General features: G+C 40.0%; 2 protein-coding genes across 2 annotated transcripts in view; one reads left to right on the forward strand and one right to left on the reverse strand.

Annotated features, from left to right (window-relative positions):
- Positions 1-573: 573 nt before the first annotated feature.
- On the forward strand, positions 574-7832 carry LOC5505029 (mitochondrial adenine nucleotide transporter ADNT1). Its single transcript, XM_048734358.1, has 10 exons — positions 574-976; positions 1422-1508; positions 2590-2664; positions 3151-3263; positions 3760-3804; positions 3996-4086; positions 5276-5327; positions 5966-6094; positions 6444-6598; positions 7042-7832. Exons 1-10 carry the CDS (start codon positions 824-826, stop codon positions 7114-7116), a joined length of 975 nt encoding a protein of 324 aa, XP_048590315.1. The 5' UTR covers positions 574-823; the 3' UTR covers positions 7117-7832.
- A 2758-nt stretch (positions 7833-10590) lies between these two features.
- LOC5505020 (xanthine dehydrogenase/oxidase) overlaps positions 10591-22622 on the reverse strand; it is a gene marked incomplete in the record, with an annotated part of 37607 nt that continues 25575 nt past the window's right edge. Inside the window, 13 exon segments of the mRNA XM_048734333.1 lie at positions 10591-11570; positions 11997-12070; positions 12198-12386; positions 12901-12966; positions 15276-15390; positions 16261-16313; positions 16511-16585; positions 17058-17186; positions 19709-19804; positions 20406-20487; positions 20764-20909; positions 21793-21858; positions 22546-22622. Of these exon segments, the coding sequence (XP_048590290.1) occupies positions 11468-11570; positions 11997-12070; positions 12198-12386; positions 12901-12966; positions 15276-15390; positions 16261-16313; positions 16511-16585; positions 17058-17186; positions 19709-19804; positions 20406-20487; positions 20764-20909; positions 21793-21858; positions 22546-22622 (1271 nt within the window).

A 22622-nucleotide genomic window follows, 5' to 3' on the forward strand; every position in this document is an offset into this window, starting at 1 on the left:
CTCTCGGCCAAGAAAAGTGCGAAGAAATGAGGCAAAATCGCTAAACGTAACATGTTTTTTAAACACGCTAAGAATGGCAAAATTTCGCTCTGCTTGCACCCCGTTGCACGCATAATCTCTTAGGATAGACTGCTAAGCAATAACTGTGGTCATTGCGGGCCCAAGCTCACCAAATCCTTTTCTAGGAGGTTCGGGAAGGTAAGCATACCAAATATGGCGTCGAAGGGAAAGGCGGGAGATTTGAAATCGCGTCGTAAATGAACGAATTCAAAGACAAATATGTATTTCTCGCTGCCAAGAAAGGCTTGAAGTACAAATTAAACATATCTTTTCTTTCATTCGGGAAATAATTTATTCGTTTTATATCAAATCATTAGATTTGCGGGCATTCTTTCTTGACTGGGCTCGTAACGGTAATGGCCGCCATATTGGAATTTCTCTCCATTTGGAAAATGGGGGCGGGGCTTAGGCCCTTTTATACCGCTCCTTCATGTTTTTAAAACAGCCTCGTGGTATAATAAAGTGCAAGTAAGAAAACTACGTCATTTCCGCTGCACTACCGGAAGTAATTTGTATCCAATTGTAAAGTTGCATCGAAGCTCGCCTTGATCGAAGAGTCAGGGTCGCAGAGAAACGCACGAAAACGAATTTTACCGTGATAATTTTAATGGGATTTTCACGCTAAAAGGAAGCTTTTTGTAGATGAAAACCTCCTTAAACGAATCTAGTAGGTTGATCAGACGTTTTGGTGCGGTTTCGAGCTGTATAAAGCCTGTTTGAGTTGCAGAGAAAGACATCACTTACATTTTCTAAAGCATTTAAAATGCCTGACCGTGTCGAAGCATCGAGAGCTTCTTTTTGGTGGGAAAGATATGTCCCAAAGGATCAGTTTGTGCATTTGATTGCTGGTGGGATAGCTGGAGGAGTGTCCAGGACTTGTGTTTCGCCGTTGGAGAGAGTTAAAATGTTATTACAGGTAAGACAAAATAAGGTATTTTTTCTTAGTTTGCCGGTCACTGATTTGTGTAGCTTTCATAACTGCTAGAAGTAAGGCTTATGTTAAAATATACGATACGGTAACATACAAATATTGTTTGGTTTTGTAGTTCAATATGTTCTTATATTGCCATATAATAAATCTTTTGTTTTCCTGTTTTATTATTAGACTTTGTCATTATAAATTTTACTTATAGAGTTCACCGTGGATTCGCACGTTTATTAGTTCAACTTGACTCCTCAACAGATATTCAACAGTAACATGAAAAATATATGTTAAAATGTCAAGAACAATTCCAATCACTAGAATACAAAAGACAAATTAATATTGTTTTTCCCTAATTATTTACGTGTCTCCAGCCGTTAATTAATAAGCATGACTATGTAACACTAAAAGACCAGCTGTTTTTTTTTTATTATTTTAGATCCAAGTCACTAATGCCAAATATTCTGGTGTTGGTGGAACCTTAGCGAAAATCTACAGAGATGAGGGTCTATATGGTTACTTCAAGGTAATAGTTCTTTTTGAAGTAGAGCATTTCATGGATCATGCCATCCTCCTCCCCCTCAGCATAAAGTAGTCCCTTCCCTCTCCCCAGAAAAGCAGTCCCCCCAGAAAAAGTAGTCCCACCCCTCCCCCTAGAAATAGCAGTCAAACACCTCACCTCACATTTTGCAAACCAATTCTAAAATGATTACTAAAATTCAAACACTTTTTGGTGTCCTATTCAGTCTCAAGCCACTAATGACAATAGATTAGTTTAATTATAACACATGGATGACAGTTATATTATGAGTTACATTTTTGTTACTTTTCAAGACTCCACAAACAATGCTTTGAATTGAAATGCTATCCAATTAACAGTCACCTTAACTGTGCTACAGAATCAGTGAAATATATCTTAATTCATTACACAGGCCAACAACTTCAAGGCAGTTGTCTTGCATTGTGTTTTTTCTTATTTATTAATATTTTTGGAGGTAGGAGGGGGAGATGAGGCAAGATCATTTATTGCTTGTGTTCGCTTGGGAGGAGACACGTACCCCGAGGGGGGACTCTGATGAAAACAGACGGGGGTGCTCGACAGCAAAATCAATTTTAACCCTAAGGGATAGCACTAAGGGTGTGGTCAACAACAATTCTTACCCCTAAGAGATAGCACATTGGGTGTGGTCGAAGGAATTTTTAACCCTAAAAGGTAGCATTAAAAAACAATGCCCATTTTAATTGGTTGACGGATCCTGTATTGTTATGTTACCAACAATAATGCCAGAAGTATCAACTGATCAGTTGACTTGTGGTTTTGTAAAATACATTTTGAGCGATTGGGCCACCATTTAGCATGAGAAACCCTAAAAGATAGCAGAATTGGAAAAATCCAAAAACACCCCCTAAGAGATAGCAGTTGGTAAAAATTTTATACCCTAAAAGATAGGTCGCGCACCCCTGTCTACTTTTCTGGAGAGTCCCCCTCCCTGGGACAGGTACCATATTCTCCTAGTTGTATTTTTTCTTATAAAATTTCCTGTCTACTAAAGGGGAGGTGTCACCATGCTTCTCCCTGCCGCACTCATTTCTATTCTTATTTTTAGGGTAATGGGACAAACATTGTTCGTATTGTGCCATACACTGCTGTTCAGTTTGCTGCATATGAGGAATTCAAAAAGGTATTAAACAGTGAAACCCCAGTATTACAATCAAAACTCAAATGTGCGTGGGGAAAGTGTCATATGAAAAAAAAATGGTACAATTATTTAATGCCAAATTGTATATAAATGTTTCCTTAAATTTTAACAATTTTGTTTTGAGAGTTTCAATAAATAATAATGTTTCAATTTATACAATGACACATTTGTTAAAAGAGGACACACACTTGGTATAAGCATACGCACAGGGACTCCCCAAAACATTCAAATTGTTGTATAAATGAAATATATCTCAATTTTGTGTGCGTAGTGCTCTAATAGTGTGTTGTCATTGTTATGACTAAGTAAGATTTGGAACAACTGAATTTTTAACATCCTGTGCTTTGAAAGAAAAATAGCACATTTTGAGCTATGGGGGCACAAAAGCTCAGGGCCAATTGATACTGTTAGTGCTTGAAATCACAGTGAATAGTTTGCATTCAAGCATGTTATTAACCTTTGTCACAGCTTTTGAAGATCCCACAAGATCCCAGAGAGCAGCATCCATTTTTGCGACTCACAGCCGGCTCATTAGCAGGAATAGTATCATGTACTGCAACCTATCCACTTGATCTAGTAAGGTATGGCTCGTTATTAGAACTAGTATCATCTACTGCAACCTATCCACTTGATCTAGTAAGGTATGGCTCGTTATTAGAAATAGTATCATCTACTGCAACCTATCCACTTGATCTAGTAAGGTATGGCTCGTTATTAGAAATAGTATCATCTACTGCAAACTATCCACTTGGTCTAGTAAGGTATGGCTCGTTATTAGAAATAGTATCATCTACTGCAAACTATCCACTTGATCTAGTAAGGTATGGCTCGTTATTAGAAATAGTATCATCTACTGCAAACTATCCACTTGATCTACTGTAAGGCATTGCTCTTTAGCGAGAATAGTATATTAATGTACTGCAACCTATTTACTTGATCTAGTAAGGTATGACTCCCTAAAAGAATTAAAGAACCCAGAATCTGCATTGAACCATGACTATTTTAACTGGCCTCTCCCTGATTTTTTTTGCTGAAGTCGTATTGTTAAGTATTACAGTATTGTGTTCTTTTTTGCAGAACTCGCTTAGCTTGTCAAGGGGAAGGCGTTGAGAGAAAATACAGGTAAGAAAGTGGGGTACGCTTTCACAGGAATCATTTGCTGATGCTTTTTTTTGGTGATAAGGGTTATGGTTTATTGATGCACCTCAAAATGACTAGGAGATGCATATGAGACTTTTAGTTCTTCTAATAAGTTTCTAAATCCCGGTCCTATGGGGTAAAGGCAATATCTCACAAAGTGATTTACTCTATAGGAATATCCGGCATGCATTTGTGACTATTTTAAAGGAAGAAGGTGGTCTCTTCAGCGGATGTTTATTCAAGGGGCTTGGGCCATCACTCATTGTAAGTAAGACCCTCTGGTTTAGATGTCGCACTCCTGCTGTGTGGAAGAGGGCAGTACCAGCCCTCGCCAGTTAATGCCCTGCAACTCATGGGCTCCGTGATTAAAAGGGTTGAAAGCTACAAAATCCTCGGCGTCCACATTAGCTCAGATCTATCGTGGAATAAGCACGTAGACTATGTAGTTAAGAAGGCAAACAAAAGGCTCTACGCTCTCCGGCTCCTTAAGAAATCTGGAGTACCGGTCCAGGATCTTGTTGCCATCAATTGTGTACTCATTAGATCTGTTGTGGAGTATGCAGGTCCAGTATGGGCTAATATAACAGGGTTCCTTGTCGACATTGTTGAGGGCATCCAAAAGAGGGCCCTCTGTATCGTTTTACCCCATCTACGATACAAGGAGGCCTTGGACGCCAGCGGGCTCCAAAGTCTTGCTGACCGCAGGCGCGAGCTTTGTATTAGTCTCATGACCTCCGCTAAGGAGCTAGAACCCCTTCGATCTGTAATTACTGGAGGCGTAATTAATAACGAGCATGGATACTCACTAAGATCCGGCAGTATGAATACCTACAAACATATTTCTGTAACTAAACGCTTTGGTGACTTTGTTACTTATCGATTTCTGTAATATTATAATGCTATATGTGCTGGCCTTTTGCCTTAATTCAGTCTGTAATACTGCCATGGCAATTGAATAAAACCCCTATCTATCTCTATCTATGAATAGTTCTGAATCAATTAGTTTGGCAGGGCATTGTGCACAACTGTGCCAGTCTTTCTGCCAGGCGAAAACATGACACTGATTCAATATCAGGCTTTTATGTGTCAAAAGATAGACAATTAAGTCAAGACTGTGATGTACTGTATGAATTGGGCATTTTACAGTCAATCTCATTCTTGTTGTGTGCAAGAAGACATTTTACAATATTAAATTTATACAGATAAGGAATGACATTGAGTGTGCAGCATGAACCTTCTATTTTTTTGGCCACAGTATATATTTTTAATGGAATGTGTTTTTGCATTTCATACTGTAAAGTCCTCATGAAATAATGTCTAGTATTCAGTTAGTTTGCTCTGTACATTGTAAACAGCGTGAATGGGATTGTCTGTTTTTAATAGCGAATTGGCTTTGGCAAATTGGTAGTTTTTTGCATTAAATTTCTGAATTGTGCTTTTATTTATCTTATAGGGGATTGCACCTTATATTGGTCTGAACTTCATGGTTTATGAGACTATGAAAGGTATGTGTTTCAGAAGGCCAATCACGTTACCACTAGTATGCTTTCACTCTTGAGTCTAGTCTAAGTATCCATTTCCATAGGCTAATTCAAGCAATTAATTGAAATACTTTCTTTCCAAAATTGTTAATAACATATCAGATTCCATTCCTTGAATGTTATCCTTTGTTTTTTCAATTGTAGACAATAATGAAGTGTTTGATGGGCATTCTTTAAAGCAGGGTTGTCCTAATAAGGAATTTCTCTGCCATTTTGTCTAAGAAATTAAACTAGTTAAAATGGCGCAAAACCAAGTAAAATTAGTTCATAATATCATAATTCAGCTCAAGAAGTGTTTTTTGCCCTCCTACTCAACACCTAGTGTCCATAACCTGTCACACCTTCAAAACTCATAGCTGTCAAGTCTCAAGATTTTACACCTTTTCTCAAGCCTAATTTTCTTGAGAATATCAATACATTTACTGTATTCTCCTGCATTAGCTTTCTTGGTACTTCTGATACATTCACTGTATTTTTCTCAAGATTTTTTCCTAAAGCGAAGTTGACAGCTATGCAAACTCTGTCCCTGTGGATAAAGCAACGTGATGTACTGTATAAATCTACCAGGTCTTGACACTTTGACTTGTGGGTTACTCTACCAGGTCTCTGCATGGACTTCTACACTGCAAGGGCTGCAGGGCATAAACTGAGGACAATTCATCACGATCTTGAGCTACCTGTGGTGGCAAAGCTGTTCTGTGGTGCGGTTGCAGGAGCGGTCGCTCAGTCAGGTATGTTGCCACATTGTATTGCCAAAGTAACATGATAAAGTATTTTGCCATGTTCAATTCTACAATATAGCTAAAAGATGGCCTAGATGGCAATGATGATTCCTGCAATAGTTATAAAATGAAATTGGTTGTCCTTTTAATTTCTGCCATAATTACAAGATAGGTACTGTATGTTGCCAATGGCCCCTTTGCCATTGTAACATGATGACATAATATTACTATGATGATCCTTGCAATAGGGGGTAGCCATGGTATATCATAGCCATACTGAAGTTAAATGATGGCTGTGTTGCCATGGTGTTTGTTACCATGGTGACTTTATAAGGTGACCTTTGACCGTATTATGCAGGCACCTACCCACTGGATGTAGTACGGCGTCGAATGCAGATGGAGCGGGGCGAGGGAATGTTCAAGTACTCATCAACCTGGGACGGCTTCAAGGTTATAGTCAGGAGTGAGGGATTCATTGGCCTCTTTAAAGGAATGTGGCCTAACTTACTTAAGGTATGATGTTTTCATAGTAACAAGACAATGATGTTATCATAGTAGCAAAACAAAGCCATTTTTATTGGTAAAGGGCCGAGAGGGCTTGAAATACTTGGGGGCAGTCAAGACATTACAGATAAAGAGACATAATTAAGGAAAACTGGGGGACACAGCCACACATCATCATCATTATTATTCTTATTTGTACATGTTTTCATATTGAGCATTAAAGGGGCTTTATCAACTTCCTTTCTGTCATCCTTCAGTATTAGCTACTGTATAGAGCCAATAGGGAAACTAATCAGTTCTGCGATCTTTTGGGCATTTAAAAAAATTGAATTTGGTAATGCAAATATAAAGCTCTGTTTTCAGATGGTTACAATTTCAGTTGTAAAAATGAAAGGTTAAATACACAAATATGGAAAAGGGTTGATTGAGTGTCTTTAATTTTGTTCTCACAGGTCGCTCCTACCATTGGTATCCAGTTTGCTGTCTATGAAGTTAGCAAGTCTGCCATGTATGCCAGAATGGAATAGGTTACTATTATGTAGTAACCTACAGTATACTCTAAGTTAAAGAAAATATATAAAATATTAACAAATGTAGTAATGTAATAGCTAGACTCTCTTTAAACTGAAGTGTTCCATTATTTTTTTTACAAAGGAAACTCATTGTTACATTTTTCCTCTCTATTGACGTGCACAACGCAAGACTTATACCGAGTTGCTAAAATGTTAAGGGAGGACATGGAGGCCAGCCCAAAAGGAGTTCTGGCAGGACAAACATTTTTACTGATACTCAATCCTTTTTGATCCCCCACAATCCTTTTTGCCTCGACACCAGCTCCTGGTGTCTGTGCGAGTCAAACTTAAGGGAACTCTTGCTAAACTGTTTCAAATGTATCATGAGTATGAAGCCAGTTACATTGACTGCATGTACATTGTATGAAATATATTCAAATTTCACAAATGGCAGATTCAGAAACAATGGCAGAAACACCACAACTGTACAGTAGCATCTCTTATCAAAATGTAGATAAGTTATAATTGGCTAGGGGGCAGTCCATATGAATTATTCATAACATTTCTGAGTTGTGCCAATTTTGTTTGAGACTTATAAAATAAAACAGGTACATAAAGATGTATGATAGATTGATAAAGCAGTAAAATAATTTCTGAAAGTAACTTTGGAATAATATAAGTAGAAATATTTTGATAATAAATCAGTGAATAATAAATACAGTTAGTCCTTTTGAGGTTGTAATGCTGCTGAGTAATTATTAACAAGTTTAGATTTTCGCCAACCCAGGATCACACATGCAGGCCCTTGATATGTTGTTACATATCCCGTTATTTGTTACAAATCCGGTTTTTGTTACATATCCCGTTGATTGTTACAAATCCGGTTGTTGTTACATATCCCGTTGATTGTTACAAATCCGGTTGTTGTTACATATCTGGTTGATTTTTGTTAAACAAATCCGGTTGTTGTTACATATCCCGTTGATTGTTACATATCTGGTTGATTGTTACAAATCCGGTTGTTGTTACATATCCCGTTGATTGTTACAAATCCGGTTGTTGTTACATATCTGGTCGATTTTTGTTACAAATCCGGATGTTGTTACATATCTGGTTGATTGTTGTTACAAATCTGTTTGTTGTCAATATCCCGTTAATTGTTACAAATCCGGTTGCTGTTACATATCCGGTTGATTGTTACAAATCCGGTTGTTGTTACATATCCCGTTGATTGTTACAAATCCGGATGTTGTCACATATCTGGTTGATTGTTGTTACAAATCTGTTTGTTGTCAATATCCCGTTAATTGTTACAAATCCGGTTGTTGTTACATATCTGGTTGATTGTTGTTACAAATCTGTTTGTTGTCAATATCCCGTTAATTGTTACAAATCCGGTTGTTGTTACATATCCCGTTGATTGTTACAAATCCGGTTGTTGTTACATATCCCGTTGATTGTTACAAATCCGGGTGATACATGCCCTACCTGAATTCATTCATGTATTTTTTAGTCCTCTCCTTTCTGTGTGTCTTGTAACGTTTGAACTAGTGTGACACAATGCTACGCTGTGGCTGTGACAAATTAAATAATAAGCAAGAATCTAAAAACTACTGTAAGATTTCTTCACCTTACAGGTAGGCTGAAGTTCATAACCAGATACTAAAGTTCTTTACAGTACTTCTCAAAGTTCCCTAGTTCATTGCAGTACGTGTCACACTCGGCAAACAAATATACACAAAAACTGTTACGAGAGAATTAAAACGTCGAGCAACACGCAGCCAAAAATCATTTTAATCTCGTCACGCACCCAGAACTAGTCTTACTAGGAAACTTTTTCAGCGGCTCTTAAGTTGGTGCGATCTTTGGGAGCGCCCGCAAAGTACTCTGGATCTTCAAGCATGGGAACCACGCGGCTCAAACAAGGATCCGCACTAAAAAGGGCTTAGCTCCGCCCCCTTGCGGCTGAATAAAATTCAAATTTCAAGATGACGTTGAGTGGGAAGCGAGACTTTTAAGTTGTATTATCGTCAATAATTTGCAGGGTTTTTAAGAGGAGGGGCCCAAAAGGCCCTTTCAAGGCAATTTCTCCTGTATTTTAGATGATGTCTCATACGTTTACTGTATTTTTGGCTGCTAGAAGGGGGGCCCGGGCCCCCTGGGCCACCCAATGGCTACGCCCTTGATTTGATCCTTGTTTTTAACTGCACATTCCTGCTTTTTTGATTTGTAATATATTGTTAATATCCAGGACAAAATAAACCGAGGAAACGAGAAGAAAAGCGCATCAAAAGTTGATTTTTGGTCACGCTCCTCGTGGGCAACGAGACACGCTTGCAGGGCCGGACACCCCCCTTTTTTGAGCAAAATATTTGTGGGAAAATTTGAAAACCTTCGGAGAAGGTACTGTCCATGTGGCATCGCCTGCTTGATTTTGCTGACGCGACAAATTCAATTCAGCTTGAAGTATTGTTAGATCTACGTGACCTACCAAGAACCACTGGAACTTTCCGGCCATTATCCATCCCCTATTTTGAAATCCTGGATCCGCCCATGGCTTGACTGAACCCGCGTGGCAGTTTACTGACAACTGAGCCTTTCATGGACCTGGTCCCAGGCCCTTTTATAGTGCGGGTCCTTGTTTAAGGCACAAGATGGCGCCCTATCACCGAACGGAGCGGGTTTCCCGCGATGAAAACACCGATTACCGCCTGCCAGCAGGCTACATTGCCAAAAATAAGCGAATTTCAAAGAAACTCCAAACATGGTTACTGACGTTTACATTTTTAAACACAAACTATTGCTATATAAAACTATTGCTGAAGATTTTAAAATGTCCTGGTACAAAAATGTTAAAGCCCACAGTGATAGAAATGTTTCGATATCCTGCTATGCTTTTAAACCACACCTTATTGAGGTGACATTCGTAATCTGCTTTCCCCTTGTTTTCTCTCTAAACATGAAAAAGGGAAAATTTTCTTAACTGCAGGGGTAGGGGAAGCACGGGTGGCCTAGTGTGTTAGCGCGTCTGCCTCTCACCGCTGTGGCCCAGGTTCGAATTCTGGCTCAAACTGGGGATTTTTCCGGGTTCCTGCCTTGAATCGAATTTGTCACAAGTGAGTTGAAGTTATTCTCCCGTGTTTCCAGTCTTCTCGGATAAGGACACTAAACCGGAGGTCCCGTCTGTTCAAGCTGCACTACACTAACCTGAACCGAAGGGACGTAAAAAAACCACTGGGGACGCAATAAACCCTCTGGCAGTGACCATCCCCAGTGACAGTGCTTACTAACCGAGGGCCATATGTTAGAAAACTGTATATTCGGTTAAATATGCTACCCTCGATAAACAAAGATTACAAAGTACTAGATTACAAAGGTATCAACACCAAAATAGATGCCTATCAGAATGAGTTTCAGGATAAACAATCCAAACATTAGCCATTCTTAGAAAAGAAACTGACATTGACGATAATAATTATGAACCAAGACAGTATGAACTTACATTTTATAAGGACCATGCATTAATACAGGCCTCATCTTGCCTATTTAGTAAGTACAAAAGCTAGTCTAAGTGGTCTATTTAGTAAATAAAAGCTAGTCTAAGTGGACTATTTAGTAAATAAAAGCTAGTCTAAGTGGACTATTTAGTAAATAAAAACCAAGTCTTAGTGGTCTATTTAGTGAATAAAAAGCTAGTCTTAGTGGTCTATTTAGTGAATAAAAGCTAGTAAAGTGGTCTATTCAGTGAATAAAAGCTAGTAAAATGGTCTATTCAGTGAATAAAAGCTAGTCTAAGTGGTCTATTTAGTAAATAAAAGCTAGTCTTAGTGGTCTATTTAGTGAGTAAAAGCTAGTCTAAGTGGGCTATTTAGTAAATAAAAGCTAGTCTTAGTGGTCTATTGAGTGAATAATAGCAAGTCTTAGTGGTCGTTTAGTGAGTACAAGCCAGCCTTAGTGCTCTTCAGCAATAACAAGTGGTCTATTTAGTGAGTGCAAGCTAGTCTAAGTAGTCTATTTAGTTTGCACAGGCTTGTCTAAGTGGTCTATTAAATGAATACAAGCTACAATCCCCGTCAAAACTCTTGATACTTCTACACCTATTATTGGACCAATTGAATACCAAATAGCATTACAAAACACCCCCTCTGTCCTTGATATAATCACCCCTCTTCACCTGGTCCAATGTTGTTCCGATAGCATGATGTCCACTTGGAATCTCAACATTGTACCGGGGGGGGGGGGGGGGGGGGGGGAGGGGGTTCTCGTATGTTGGTTCTTGGTGGGTTCTTGGCCGGCCGGATACAAATGTTTTACTTCGTTTGGTAAATTTCAAAAGGTTTCAAGTAGTTTTGGCGCGAATTGTAGTCTAAGTGGTCTGTTTAGCGAGTTGCCCGCCGCAAGCCATTCTGATTCGCTCACACGTCGCGGGCGAGTTCATGCGGAACATGGAGCTGAGACCGACCTCCTTTCTGTAAAAAAAAAAAATAGAGAAGCGCCCGGTCATCAATTTCCTAGCCGAAATCAAGGGATAATACGGTCACGTGCGCAGAACAGGATCATTGGTTAATTATGTCAGATCACATGTACAGAGATGGCGTGTACCCTGAGTACAAATATGGCAACATGGGAAAAGGCGATTGGTTTTTAGAATGTGATAACACGGACAGTGAAAGGAAAGATTGCTTTATATGGAAACATGACGTGCACCCTGAGTAGGCAACATGGGAGAAGGCGATTGGCTAATTGAATCACATGGGCAGAGTGATTGCCTTATATGGAAAGATGACGTTCAGGGTCATGTGCTTAAGGGGCATTCGGATTGGTTCAAATAACGTTCGCTAACATAATGAACTTTACCTTTTATGGTCATGTGTTCTTATGATTTTAATACAAACCTTGCCGCAGAAACTGCTGACTTAATGGCCAGAAAAACCGAGCCTGATAGACATATGGCGGGCTCACCAACAGCCTAAAAACAATGAAATGAAGAATATTCACAGGTGAGAGCCAGGTTTTTTCACATTTGACGTAAAGAAAGGAATCAAATGATCAACCGCAAAGCACGCTGGGTATCGCGCACGCGTAGTAGTGATTACCTTGGACGAGAGTATCCCCTTGTCATTCCTCATGTTCTTCAGAATGTGAACGTTTATTTCCCGCGGGATGTCCCGCAAGCTCGGGATCTTGTAGTCCCTTCGGCTGCACGTGACTAGACGGCCGTCACACGAGTAACGCAACTCCTCTATGGTGAAGTACCCCAACCCTTGGACAAACGCACCTTCAATCTAGGACACGGAAGCATGATTACGTAGCTTAAGCAACTCACATGATCATATGGTAGTCACGCTAGTAACGTAACTGCACACATGAGGGTGACCACGTGATCAGATGGGAGTCACGCGAGTAACACAATTTCTCTATTATATAAAATCCATGTCCTGGACAAACGCGCCTTAATCTTCAACACGGAAACTTATTGATCACATGATGAGACGGTCATCGTGCGAGTAGTGCAACCCTCACGTGACGATCCCGCTATCAGATGGCCTCCACGTGATACCTTAGTAATGTGTAAAATATCATGCCAATCACCCACTTATTACTATATTGCTTATTACTGAATATTCATCGGTTTATTCACAGGTTATTTATAATTAATAATCTACCAATGAAGTCTGGTATGTTATTGAAGATATTTGATTGAAAATATGGATGCTTTATGTGACTCGCCATTGAGCTGGAGCATAAAATGGCGGCGTGATTGGCCTTAAAAAATCATGCAAAAACACAAACGATTACCTGTCCAACATCGATGGCGGGATTGAGAGATCTGCCGAAATCCATGACGATATCCACACGCATCACCTAAAGCAACGGGACAATGGTGGAACAAGACAACAGCTAGAGCAAGCAACACTTGACAAAGCACGACAACAGCTAGCACGCAACCCTTGACAAAACACGACAACAGCTAGCACGCAACCCTTGTCAAAACACGACAACAGCTAGCAAGCAACACTTGACAAAACACGACAACAGCTAGCAAGCAACACTTGACAAAGCACGACAACAGCTAGCACGCAACCCTTGTCAAAACACGACAACAGCTAGCAAGCAACACTTGACAAAACACGACAACAGCTAGCAAGCAACACTTGACAAAGCACGACAACAGCTAGCACGCAACCCTTGTCAAAACACGACAACAGCTAGCACGCAACCCTTGTCAAAACACGACAACAGCTAGCACGCAACCCTTGTCAAAACACGACAACAGCTAGCACGCAACCCTTGTCAAAACACGACAACAGCTAGCACGCATACAGCCATTTCAATAAACGTTGTCAAAGAGCGCTCGCCGCACGCACCCATACCGCGATACCGCATGTATCTCTGACTCACCTGTAATCCAGTCTATACTGCGAAAGGTTGAATTAAACTTATTATTATTAAAAGAAAACCTGTTGGCAAAGTGCCTGAACGGAATAGCAACGACGACGGCGACAGACTGCAGGGAAAACCCAAAAAGATTTTATACTTTGCGCTCAATTTTAAACTAGTTTAGATAAAATTCACTCGTTTATGTATTCCCCCATAAAACCATGGTAAAACCTAGAATCGTATTTCTAGCATAGCGAACAAGGATAGTCTAGTTTTCAGCGCACACGTTCCCGTCCTCGCTACACCATAAAACTTGGAGTTTTCACGTTGTCGTTTGAAGAAAAACGGCTAAAATGTATCAGACAGAAACCATTTCAGAGTATATTTTACGTCTGGCTCTTTAAATTCTCAATTGTTTTCTTTCTTCGTCTTTCGCTTTGCCGTTGTCGTCCCTATTTTTGTCCCTATTTTTGCAGATACCTTTTACAATTGTACTCGGCACATAGAAAGAAATGCCGCAGTGTCTTCGATAGATAAAATGTACCATCCAGATAACTCGCCAGAGAAGGTCTTCACTATAAGACTGCGGCATATTTACTGAAAACCTGTTACAACAAATATTACCCATACCACCTCGCGGTATGGGCGCGTGCAGAAGAGCGCTCTCTTGGACAACGTTTATTGAAATGGCTGTATAATATTTAACAAAACACGACAATAACCAGCACGCATCACTTGACAAAACAGAACGGTAGTCAGGGAAAAAAAACACGACAACTTTAACCACGCAGTTTACAATTATTATTGTGGTTTTGTAAAGATTCATAGCTCCCATTTGCTTACACCTATTTCAAAAAAGTTTGCACTCGGAGAATCTGTGTATTGTAACCCGCAGTGCATCATATGTATCAAGTAAATAAGCAAATAAGCGTAAATAAAATACAATCCAGGCTCAAAACCTTTTTAATTCTTGTCTACATTTGTCTAAACATTCACATAGCTTTCAGATGCAAGAATTTTTATGAGCCATTGCGGGTTACGACACATGCATTCTCGAGTGCAACCTTATTTGAAATAGTTATGTCTGCCAGACAAAAGAATTCAAGTTGACCTGGCCTGGGTTTGAGCCCTATGGTATACCTAGAAAGACTACAGACAAGCTATAGAAAAACTAGATGGTCTGCGTAGGCTTTTTTTTTTTTGCTCCGATGAAGGGCTACGCTCGTAACGTCAGCGCAACCACTATGTCTAACAAAGGCGTTCAACATACTTTTTTAACCACGTGTCATGATTTATAGCTTGGGTTCGAACCCTAGTTCTCTTGTTGATAGACAAGGCCCGTTACCACTGAGCTATCTCAAAGCCATTTCCCAGTGTACGAGCCTATATGCCTTAATATGCGGCTGGTGTTTCTAATGGGGAATTTAAGCAACTACGACGGCTACGGCAGAGAGAATGTAAAACCCAAAAAAGCTTACCTGCTTTGCGCACAATTCAAAACTAGTTTTGATAAATTTCACTCGTTTTTGTAGTACCCCAAAATTATAGACAAATCTAGAATATTATTTCTAACATAGCAAACACGGATAGTATAGTTTTCAGCGCACACATTCCCGTCCTCGCTAGACCGTGAAACTTGGGGTTTTCACGTTGTCTTTTGAAGAAAAACGGCTAAAATGTATCAGACAGAATCCATTTCGAGCACATTTCATGTCTGGCTCTTTGAATTTCCATTATTTTCTGCCGTCGCCGTTCGCGTTGCCGTCGTCGTTGCATAAATTCCCTAATCTCACCTTGTGTGCGCCAGTCAAGCAGTCGATCTCCACCTCAGTACACACCGCCCCATACGTGAAGTACGAAAACGGGTACCCTGTGTACGAAGCCCAGTCAAAGCCAACGTCGGGCACCCTGTGGAAAAACGGTAGAAAGACTAAGTAAGCGGCATCCCAAGAACAAAGACATGACATAAATCAATTTTCAAACAATTACTGCGAGAAGCTTTTTTTTTTTTTTAATAGTCATACGCCTTTGTAATTGATTTTATGCAATTTTGGAAGACACATCATGTGAAAAACTTAAAGTAAACATCTGGAACAAAACTTTATAAGCCACTCCGGCCGTATCGGCCGAGTGAGTGAGTAATAAAGTAAAAAAATATCAGAATCACATAGCAACAAGTTTTCGATTATATGAATATGTTGTGGTGGGTATTCTGTTGATTTTCGTTTTTTCCCGAAATTTTTAAGAACATGCCGAGGCTCAGATAGCAGCAAAATATTGTTTTTTTTTTAAGTGTAAGGCGTTCTAAAATGCAGAAACAAATTGTCTTGACAATACAACAACCTTGAATGAATGTTATTTCTATTGATTAACGGGCAAATTCGAGTAAGGATGAGCGTTCGCTAATGAAAACAGGATTAAAGATAATAACGCGAAATGTGTCATGCTTATAATTCTTCTAAAAACGTTTTTCGCTTATATTTTCTAAAATAAAATCGCTACCGTAAATATCATTCCAGTATATGGTAGTATTTAATGTAGGGATTCATTTAATGTAAAAATCGTATTTTCGGTATTTTTGTCCATACGAAACTGTTCCGTAACCTTAATTCTCTTCTAATAGTTCATTGCGTACATATATTTTTATATGCTTAAAATTTAAAAAAATACGTTTAAGAACATTTTCAGCCTTAAATTGCTATAAAAATAAGAACCCAGCCTCTTATTTATAAAAAAATTGTATCCGTACATGTTAGGATAATTTGTATGTCAACCTACTTGTGGAACCCTGTGGCGGAGAGAGAGACTCGATCAAGGTAAGCCGCTTGTACCTTTCAAAACAAGGGGTGAGTTAGAGCAATTGATTTTAATAGAAACGAGAAAAAAGCCCTGCTTTTGCTGAGAGCACTGGATCAATATGAACGAGGATAGAACTCTGAATTTTGCTTTGAGCAATGGGACAATAGAAAAAAGAACGCCAGAGGATAGGCTAGGCCCAAAATCAGACATGCTTAAGTTTAATCATTACCCATTCTTCCCAGGTCCCCTCGGGATTGTCTTTCTTGAACGGAGCCAACCGCATCAGGATCTGTTCACATGCAACCTACACGAGAAGACATTATTCAGAAAGAATATGCGACCTACACGAGAAGACATTATTCAGAAAGAATATGCGACCTACACGAGAAGACATTATTCAGAAAGAATATGCGACCTACACGAGAAGACATTATTCAGAAAGAATATGCGACCTACACGAGAGGACATTATTCAGAAAGAATATGCGACCTACACGAGAGGACATTCAGATAGCGCATGCGACTATGTATAGCATAATGTAACACTACTATATGGCATAGAAGCGAGTGTTTAAATTTGACGCGCATGACAGGATAGAAGAATATCATCTTCATCATCAGTTTCATCATTATCATCATCATTATATTTATTATCATCATCATCATCATTATTATTATCATTATCAGCATTATCAACATCATCGTAATCATCATTATTATAAATATTTTTATTGTCCATATCAACATTATAATAATTTTATTGATTGGCCCCTTTACCTTGACCGCAGCCCCATTCAACTCGAGTGTAAAAGAAGCCCCAGAGGGGGAGGTGTTGGGCACTGTGTTTGTCGCAGTCTCACTGATGAAGACTTTGGACACAGGAATCTCAAGAGTATGAGCTGCAATCTGAAAAACAAAATAAAATTCACAGTCTAAATATCAGGCTTTTGTGATCGTAAAGGTTGTAAGATCCTGTCGTGTTAAAAAAATGTGTCCAAGATACAAGGGGTACCTGTGCTATCTTGGTATAAAGCCCCTGACCTGGAAGCATTGTATACCTGTGTTATCTTGGTATAAAGCCCCTGTCTTACATACATGGTGTACCTGTGTCATCTTGGTAAAAATCTATATAAGCCTTGCCATAAGCCCTGTGAGCATAAATAATTTTGAATATTTTCTAATATCTTTCTGTTTAATTTCAACTTTAGAAGCACACTAGCATACACACATTGGCACCAGTCGGGCCAAGACGGGACGCTAGCACAGTCTATTACCCGTGCAGTTCGGCAACCATGGACAGCTGTTTCGTCCTTATTAGGACTCGTCAGCATGGCATAGCCGGTTTGCCTCAGTTAAACTTCATCGGCAAAATAAACTGCAGGGCGACTTCGACTCGAACGAAGTGCTTTAAACCACAGCTTAGATCCATAATAATAATAGTAATAGACTGTGCTAGCGTCCCGTCTTGGCCCGACTGGTGCCAATGTGTGTGTGCTAGTGTGCTTCTAAAGTTCACATTTATGTATACATACTCGCAAGGATAGTTTGGCTATCCGACGGAGTTTTAGACTAGCAAAGGTCGCATGCGTGATCCGCACAATTGGCATCACGCTAGCCCGGTCGCAGCTCTAGATCCCACATGGATCTAAGCTGTGGTTTAAAGCACTTCGTTCGAGTCGAAGTCGCCCTGCAGTTTATTTTGCCGATGAAGTTTAACTGAGGCAAACCGGCTATGCCATGCTGACGAGTCCTAATAAGGACGAAACAGCTGTCCATGGTTGCCGAACTGCACGGGTAATAGACTGTGCTAGCGTCCCGTCTTGGCCCGACTGGTGCCAATGTGTGTATGCTAGTGTGCTTCTAAAGTTCACATTTATGTATACATACTCGCAAGGATAGTTTGGCTATCCGACGGAGTTTTAGACTAGCAAAGGTCGCATGCGTGATCCGCACAATTGGCATCACGCTAGCCCGGTCGCAGCTCTAGATCCCACATGGATCTAAGCTGTGGTTTAAAGCACTTCGTTCGAGTCGAAGTCGCCCTGCAGTTTATTTTGCCGATGAAGTTTAACTGAGGCAAACCGGCTATGCCATGCTGACGAGTCCTAATAAGGACGAAACAGCTGTCCATGGTTGCCGAACTGCACGGGTAATAGACTGTGCTAGCGTCCCGTCTTGGCCCGACTGGTGCCAATGTGTGTATGCTAGTGTGCTTCTAAAGTTCACATTCTTGTTTAATTTCAGCACATAATTCATCGTCACAAGGTCGAGTCCTTTTCTTGATACCTGTGTTATCTTACTATAAATCCACTGCCCCGGATGCATGATATACCTGTGTTATCTTGTTATAAGTATCTGTCCCGGATACATGATATGTATATATACACCTGTGTTATCTCTGTATAAAGCCCTGTTCTGGGTTCATGGTAAGCCTGTGTTATCTTGGTATAAAGCCCCTGTTCTGGAAGCATGGTACACCTGTGTTATCTTATTATAAATCCTCCCGCCCCGGATGCATGGTATACCTGTGTTATCTTGGCATAAAGCCCTGTGTTGGAAGCATGATTAACTTGTGTTATCTTATTATAAATCCTCCTGCCCCGGATGCTTGGTATACCTGTGTTTTGGATGCATGGTATACCTGTATTATCTTGTTATAAGAGCCCTGTTGTGGATGCACTGTATACTTGTGTTATCTTGGTATAAAGCCTCTGTCTTACATACATGGTATACCTGTGTTATCTTGGTATAAAGCCCATCTTCTGGAATCATGATAAACCTGTGTTATCTTATTATAAATCCTCCCGCCCCAGATGCTTGGTATACCTGTGTTCTGGATGCACGATATACCTGTGTTATCTTGGTATAAAGCCTCTGTCTTACATACATGGTATACCTGTGTTATCTTGGTATAAAGCCCATCTTCTGGAATCATGATAAACCTGTGTTATCTTATTATAAATCCTCCCGCCCCGGATGCTTGGTATAGCTGTGTTTTGGATGCATGGTATACCTGTATTATCTTGGTATAAAAGCCCTGTTGTGGGTGCACGGTATACCTGTTCTATCTTGGTATAAAGCCCCTGTCTTACATACATGGTATACCTGTGTTATTTTGGTATAAAGCCCATCTTCTGGAATCATGATAAACCTGTGTTATCTTATTATAAATCCTCCCGCCCCAGATGCTTGGTATACCTGTGTTCTGGATGCATGGTATACCTGTATTATCTTGGTATAAAAGCCCTGTTGTGGGTGCACGGTATACCTGTGTTATCTTGGTATAAAGCCCATCTTCTGGAATCATGATAAACCTGTGTTATCTTATTAAAAATCCTCCCGCCCCGGATGCTTCGTATACCTGTGTTCTGGATGCATGGTATACCTGTGTTACCTTGGTATACCTGTGTTCTGGATGCATGGTATACCTGTATTATCTTGGTATAAAAGCCCTGTCCAAACTCCACCCCGCCTGATGCCACAAGCACTGTTCCGTCGGTGTACACGTGCACTAAGGCTCCTCCCTGAAAACACATTTTCTATTGACCATTTGCTATAAAAAAGTTGAATTCATTGAAAATTAATCAGATATAATTCTTCATGAAGCCATTGTCAGGTTGTATACTGCTTCTTTTTCTAATAAGGTTGGATCCGCAGTGTTTCATCAAATAAATAAGCATGCAAAAGGGCGTAAATAAAATACAAATCTAGGTTTTAAAAGCTGTATAATTTTTGTTTAGATTCTGATAAACATCCACATAGCGTTCAGATAGAAGGATTCAGCCGTTTACACGCTACCCATGAAACAACCGCGGGTTACGACACATGGGTTTACGAGTGCAACCTTATTTGAAATAGATGGCTGCAATGGTATCGAAATGCAAAATTTTATTATTTATATAAAATCATTGTAACTATCAAAAAACAACGTTAAAAAAACTATACTTTCTTACGCTAAGATAAGCTGGTCTTTATCGTGACTTAAGCTGGTCTTTATCGTGACCTGCTTGGGGGTATTTGTCATTATGTCTTTAATTTGTTTTGTTTTGACCGTGCGCAAGCGACGGCAAATCTGCGAAAAGAGACATCGCTGGGCTTTATTACCGTTTTTATAGATCACATTACCTGATTTAAGGCTCTCAGAACAATCGCTATCCCGTACTTCATAGGCATTGTGACCAACCCACGTTTCGCATAGCAGTTGGCCCTGAAATTATCAAAAATAGTAAGCACGGTTATCCTGCGGAAAACGAGCAGGAGGGGAACTGGGACCTCATAGACATGTTCTACAGCGACCACAGACCGATTTCTAGTCAATCATTCGATCACAATTTCATTACAAGGCAAATAATGCGAAGTAATCTTGAAATGACTATTTAAAACCAAGTATCATAATTCATTTAATTATCTTAACAGAAAATATTATAAAAGCCTTCCTTATATCAATCATTGAAAATCATGAAAATCTGTCTGTCTGTCGCACCTGTTGAATTCCTCAACCGCTGACCGTCTGTGCTCGAAGTCGCTCTTTTCTATCAGCTCTTTCCAGACGCGCTGTACGGTGCAATTGGTCAGCGGTTGGTTGTAGGGCGTAAGATCGCCTTCACTGTAGAAGTTCAGCTGGCGAACCTGGAATATGCGGATATCAGTTGCAAAGACATAGGTTAATATGCTTTTTTTTACTTTCAAACAAAATTGGGCACTAAAGTAAACCAGACCACAGATAACATAAGCTCACAGTGTGTGAGCTGTCATTGATCGTTTTGTCTTTAAAGAAGGCCAATTGCGCCGCCATTATATGCTCCCGCTCAATGGCGAGTCACACAAAGCATCCATTTCCATCGGCTTATTCAAGCAAGTAACCCAGAAATTTTCAATCAAATATCGTAAATAACATATCAGATTTCATTCGTAGATTGTGGGTATTATGAGGTTTCCTTGCAAATAAACCGCGCTGTATTTTCAACGATAAACAATGACAAGGTAGTGGGTGATCGACATTCTTTAAAGCAGTCTAGATAAAATTCTACGCTATGGGCGGGTAGTTTGCGAGCTACGCTGTTGAGTATCCCCCATAAAAGTAAAACAGGAAGCTAGCACACTCCGGCTAGCCTGCGTGCAGCTGGAAATAGTTTCCGGCTGCACGCAGGCTAACTCCGGCTGGCTGGCCGTCGTACAAGCTAAACTAATTCGCTTTTAGCCCGCACAGAAACCTATATTTTTACAAAATTCTTTCGCAACATTTAAGTATGATCCTTCTAGATGCAATCAAGACCGCTCTCACTTCAATTTAAATTATATCCGCTCCGAAATCACGCATTTGTTGCTCAACTCGCCACCTCAACTCGACTATGTTCGTGGCAGTCAGCCAGCACACGGCCGTTAGAGAACGCGACAAACTATTCCCGTACCCTTCCGGACCAGACTTTGATTGTTTGCGATGTTTCAAATGAGGTTAAAGATATGTATGCATGACGTCATATCTCGTAATGCACTTGAGCATGCACAGTACCTCGTTTTCCGGCATCCCACATGTCTTGGCAACATCGGAGACAATGTTCTCCACGAACAAGTGCGCCTAGAAATAATATAATCGAGACTGAGCAGGGTAAGAACATCGTCTTTAAAAGTTATTAGAAAAGCAATCGATGCAGAGGTGGCATGACGGAAAAAACCTGGAAAACGCGCAATTCCAGATAAACAGAGAAGACACAATTTCTTACAATGGCAATAGGTTCCTTGTATTACGGGACTGATTTTCAAAACACAAATAACGTGAGGCTTTTTAAGATAATTTTTCCTTGATCATCATTGCTCTGTGTATCAGCTCAGGGACGAAAAGCTCGAATTTTAATGACACATTACAAAAAGTCGCATCAATTTAAAAAAACGTCGCACTTGATATTTTGTTTGCTATAAGTTACTAAGTAGTCCGAGAAATTATCCGCCTTATTCGATGTGAAATGGGCTTATCTGACGGGTCACGTCATGTTTTCCCGTCATGCCTGTAGGGGTAAGTTTCAAACAATGTTGATTTGGTTTTGATTTGGAAAAAAAACTCTCATTAAAAAAAACAAACAAGTTTTCTTGCATTATTTGGTAGTTAGATAGAATGGAGCAGTTTTTATTGTAGGATTGGATAAAAATTCGCCGTGTTTCAAGCGGATTCAATTCCATCTACTTTGCATAGTGCTTCATGGCCTACGAAACCATGCGTCACGTAAGTCGGCCCCAGGGTTGTTAAGTGTGGTCTCTAGGTGACTACCTGGAAAGACGCCAGCGACCTGAAGGCGGTACGTGGAGGCAAGTTCGTCTTACACAAGCGGCCTTTGACGTCAACAT

This window comes from Nematostella vectensis, chromosome 11, assembly GCF_932526225.1.
Source record: "Nematostella vectensis chromosome 11, jaNemVect1.1, whole genome shotgun sequence".
Taxonomy (NCBI): domain Eukaryota; kingdom Metazoa; phylum Cnidaria; class Anthozoa; order Actiniaria; family Edwardsiidae; genus Nematostella; species Nematostella vectensis.

What these genes read in the sequence shown, in the direction of transcription:
- LOC5505029 (XM_048734358.1), top strand. Translation starts at nt 824, where the DNA reads ATGCCTGACCGTGTCGAAGCATCGAGAGCTTCTTTTTGGTGGGAAAGA. An exon ending in TATCCACTTGATCTAGTAAG is followed by an intron (nt 3,264 to 3,759) that starts GTATGGCTCGTT and finishes TCTTTTTTGCAG; the next exon opens with AACTCGCTTAGCTTGTCAAG. An exon ending in AGGAGCGGTCGCTCAGTCAG is followed by an intron (nt 6,095 to 6,443) that starts GTATGTTGCCAC and finishes CGTATTATGCAG; the next exon opens with GCACCTACCCACTGGATGTA.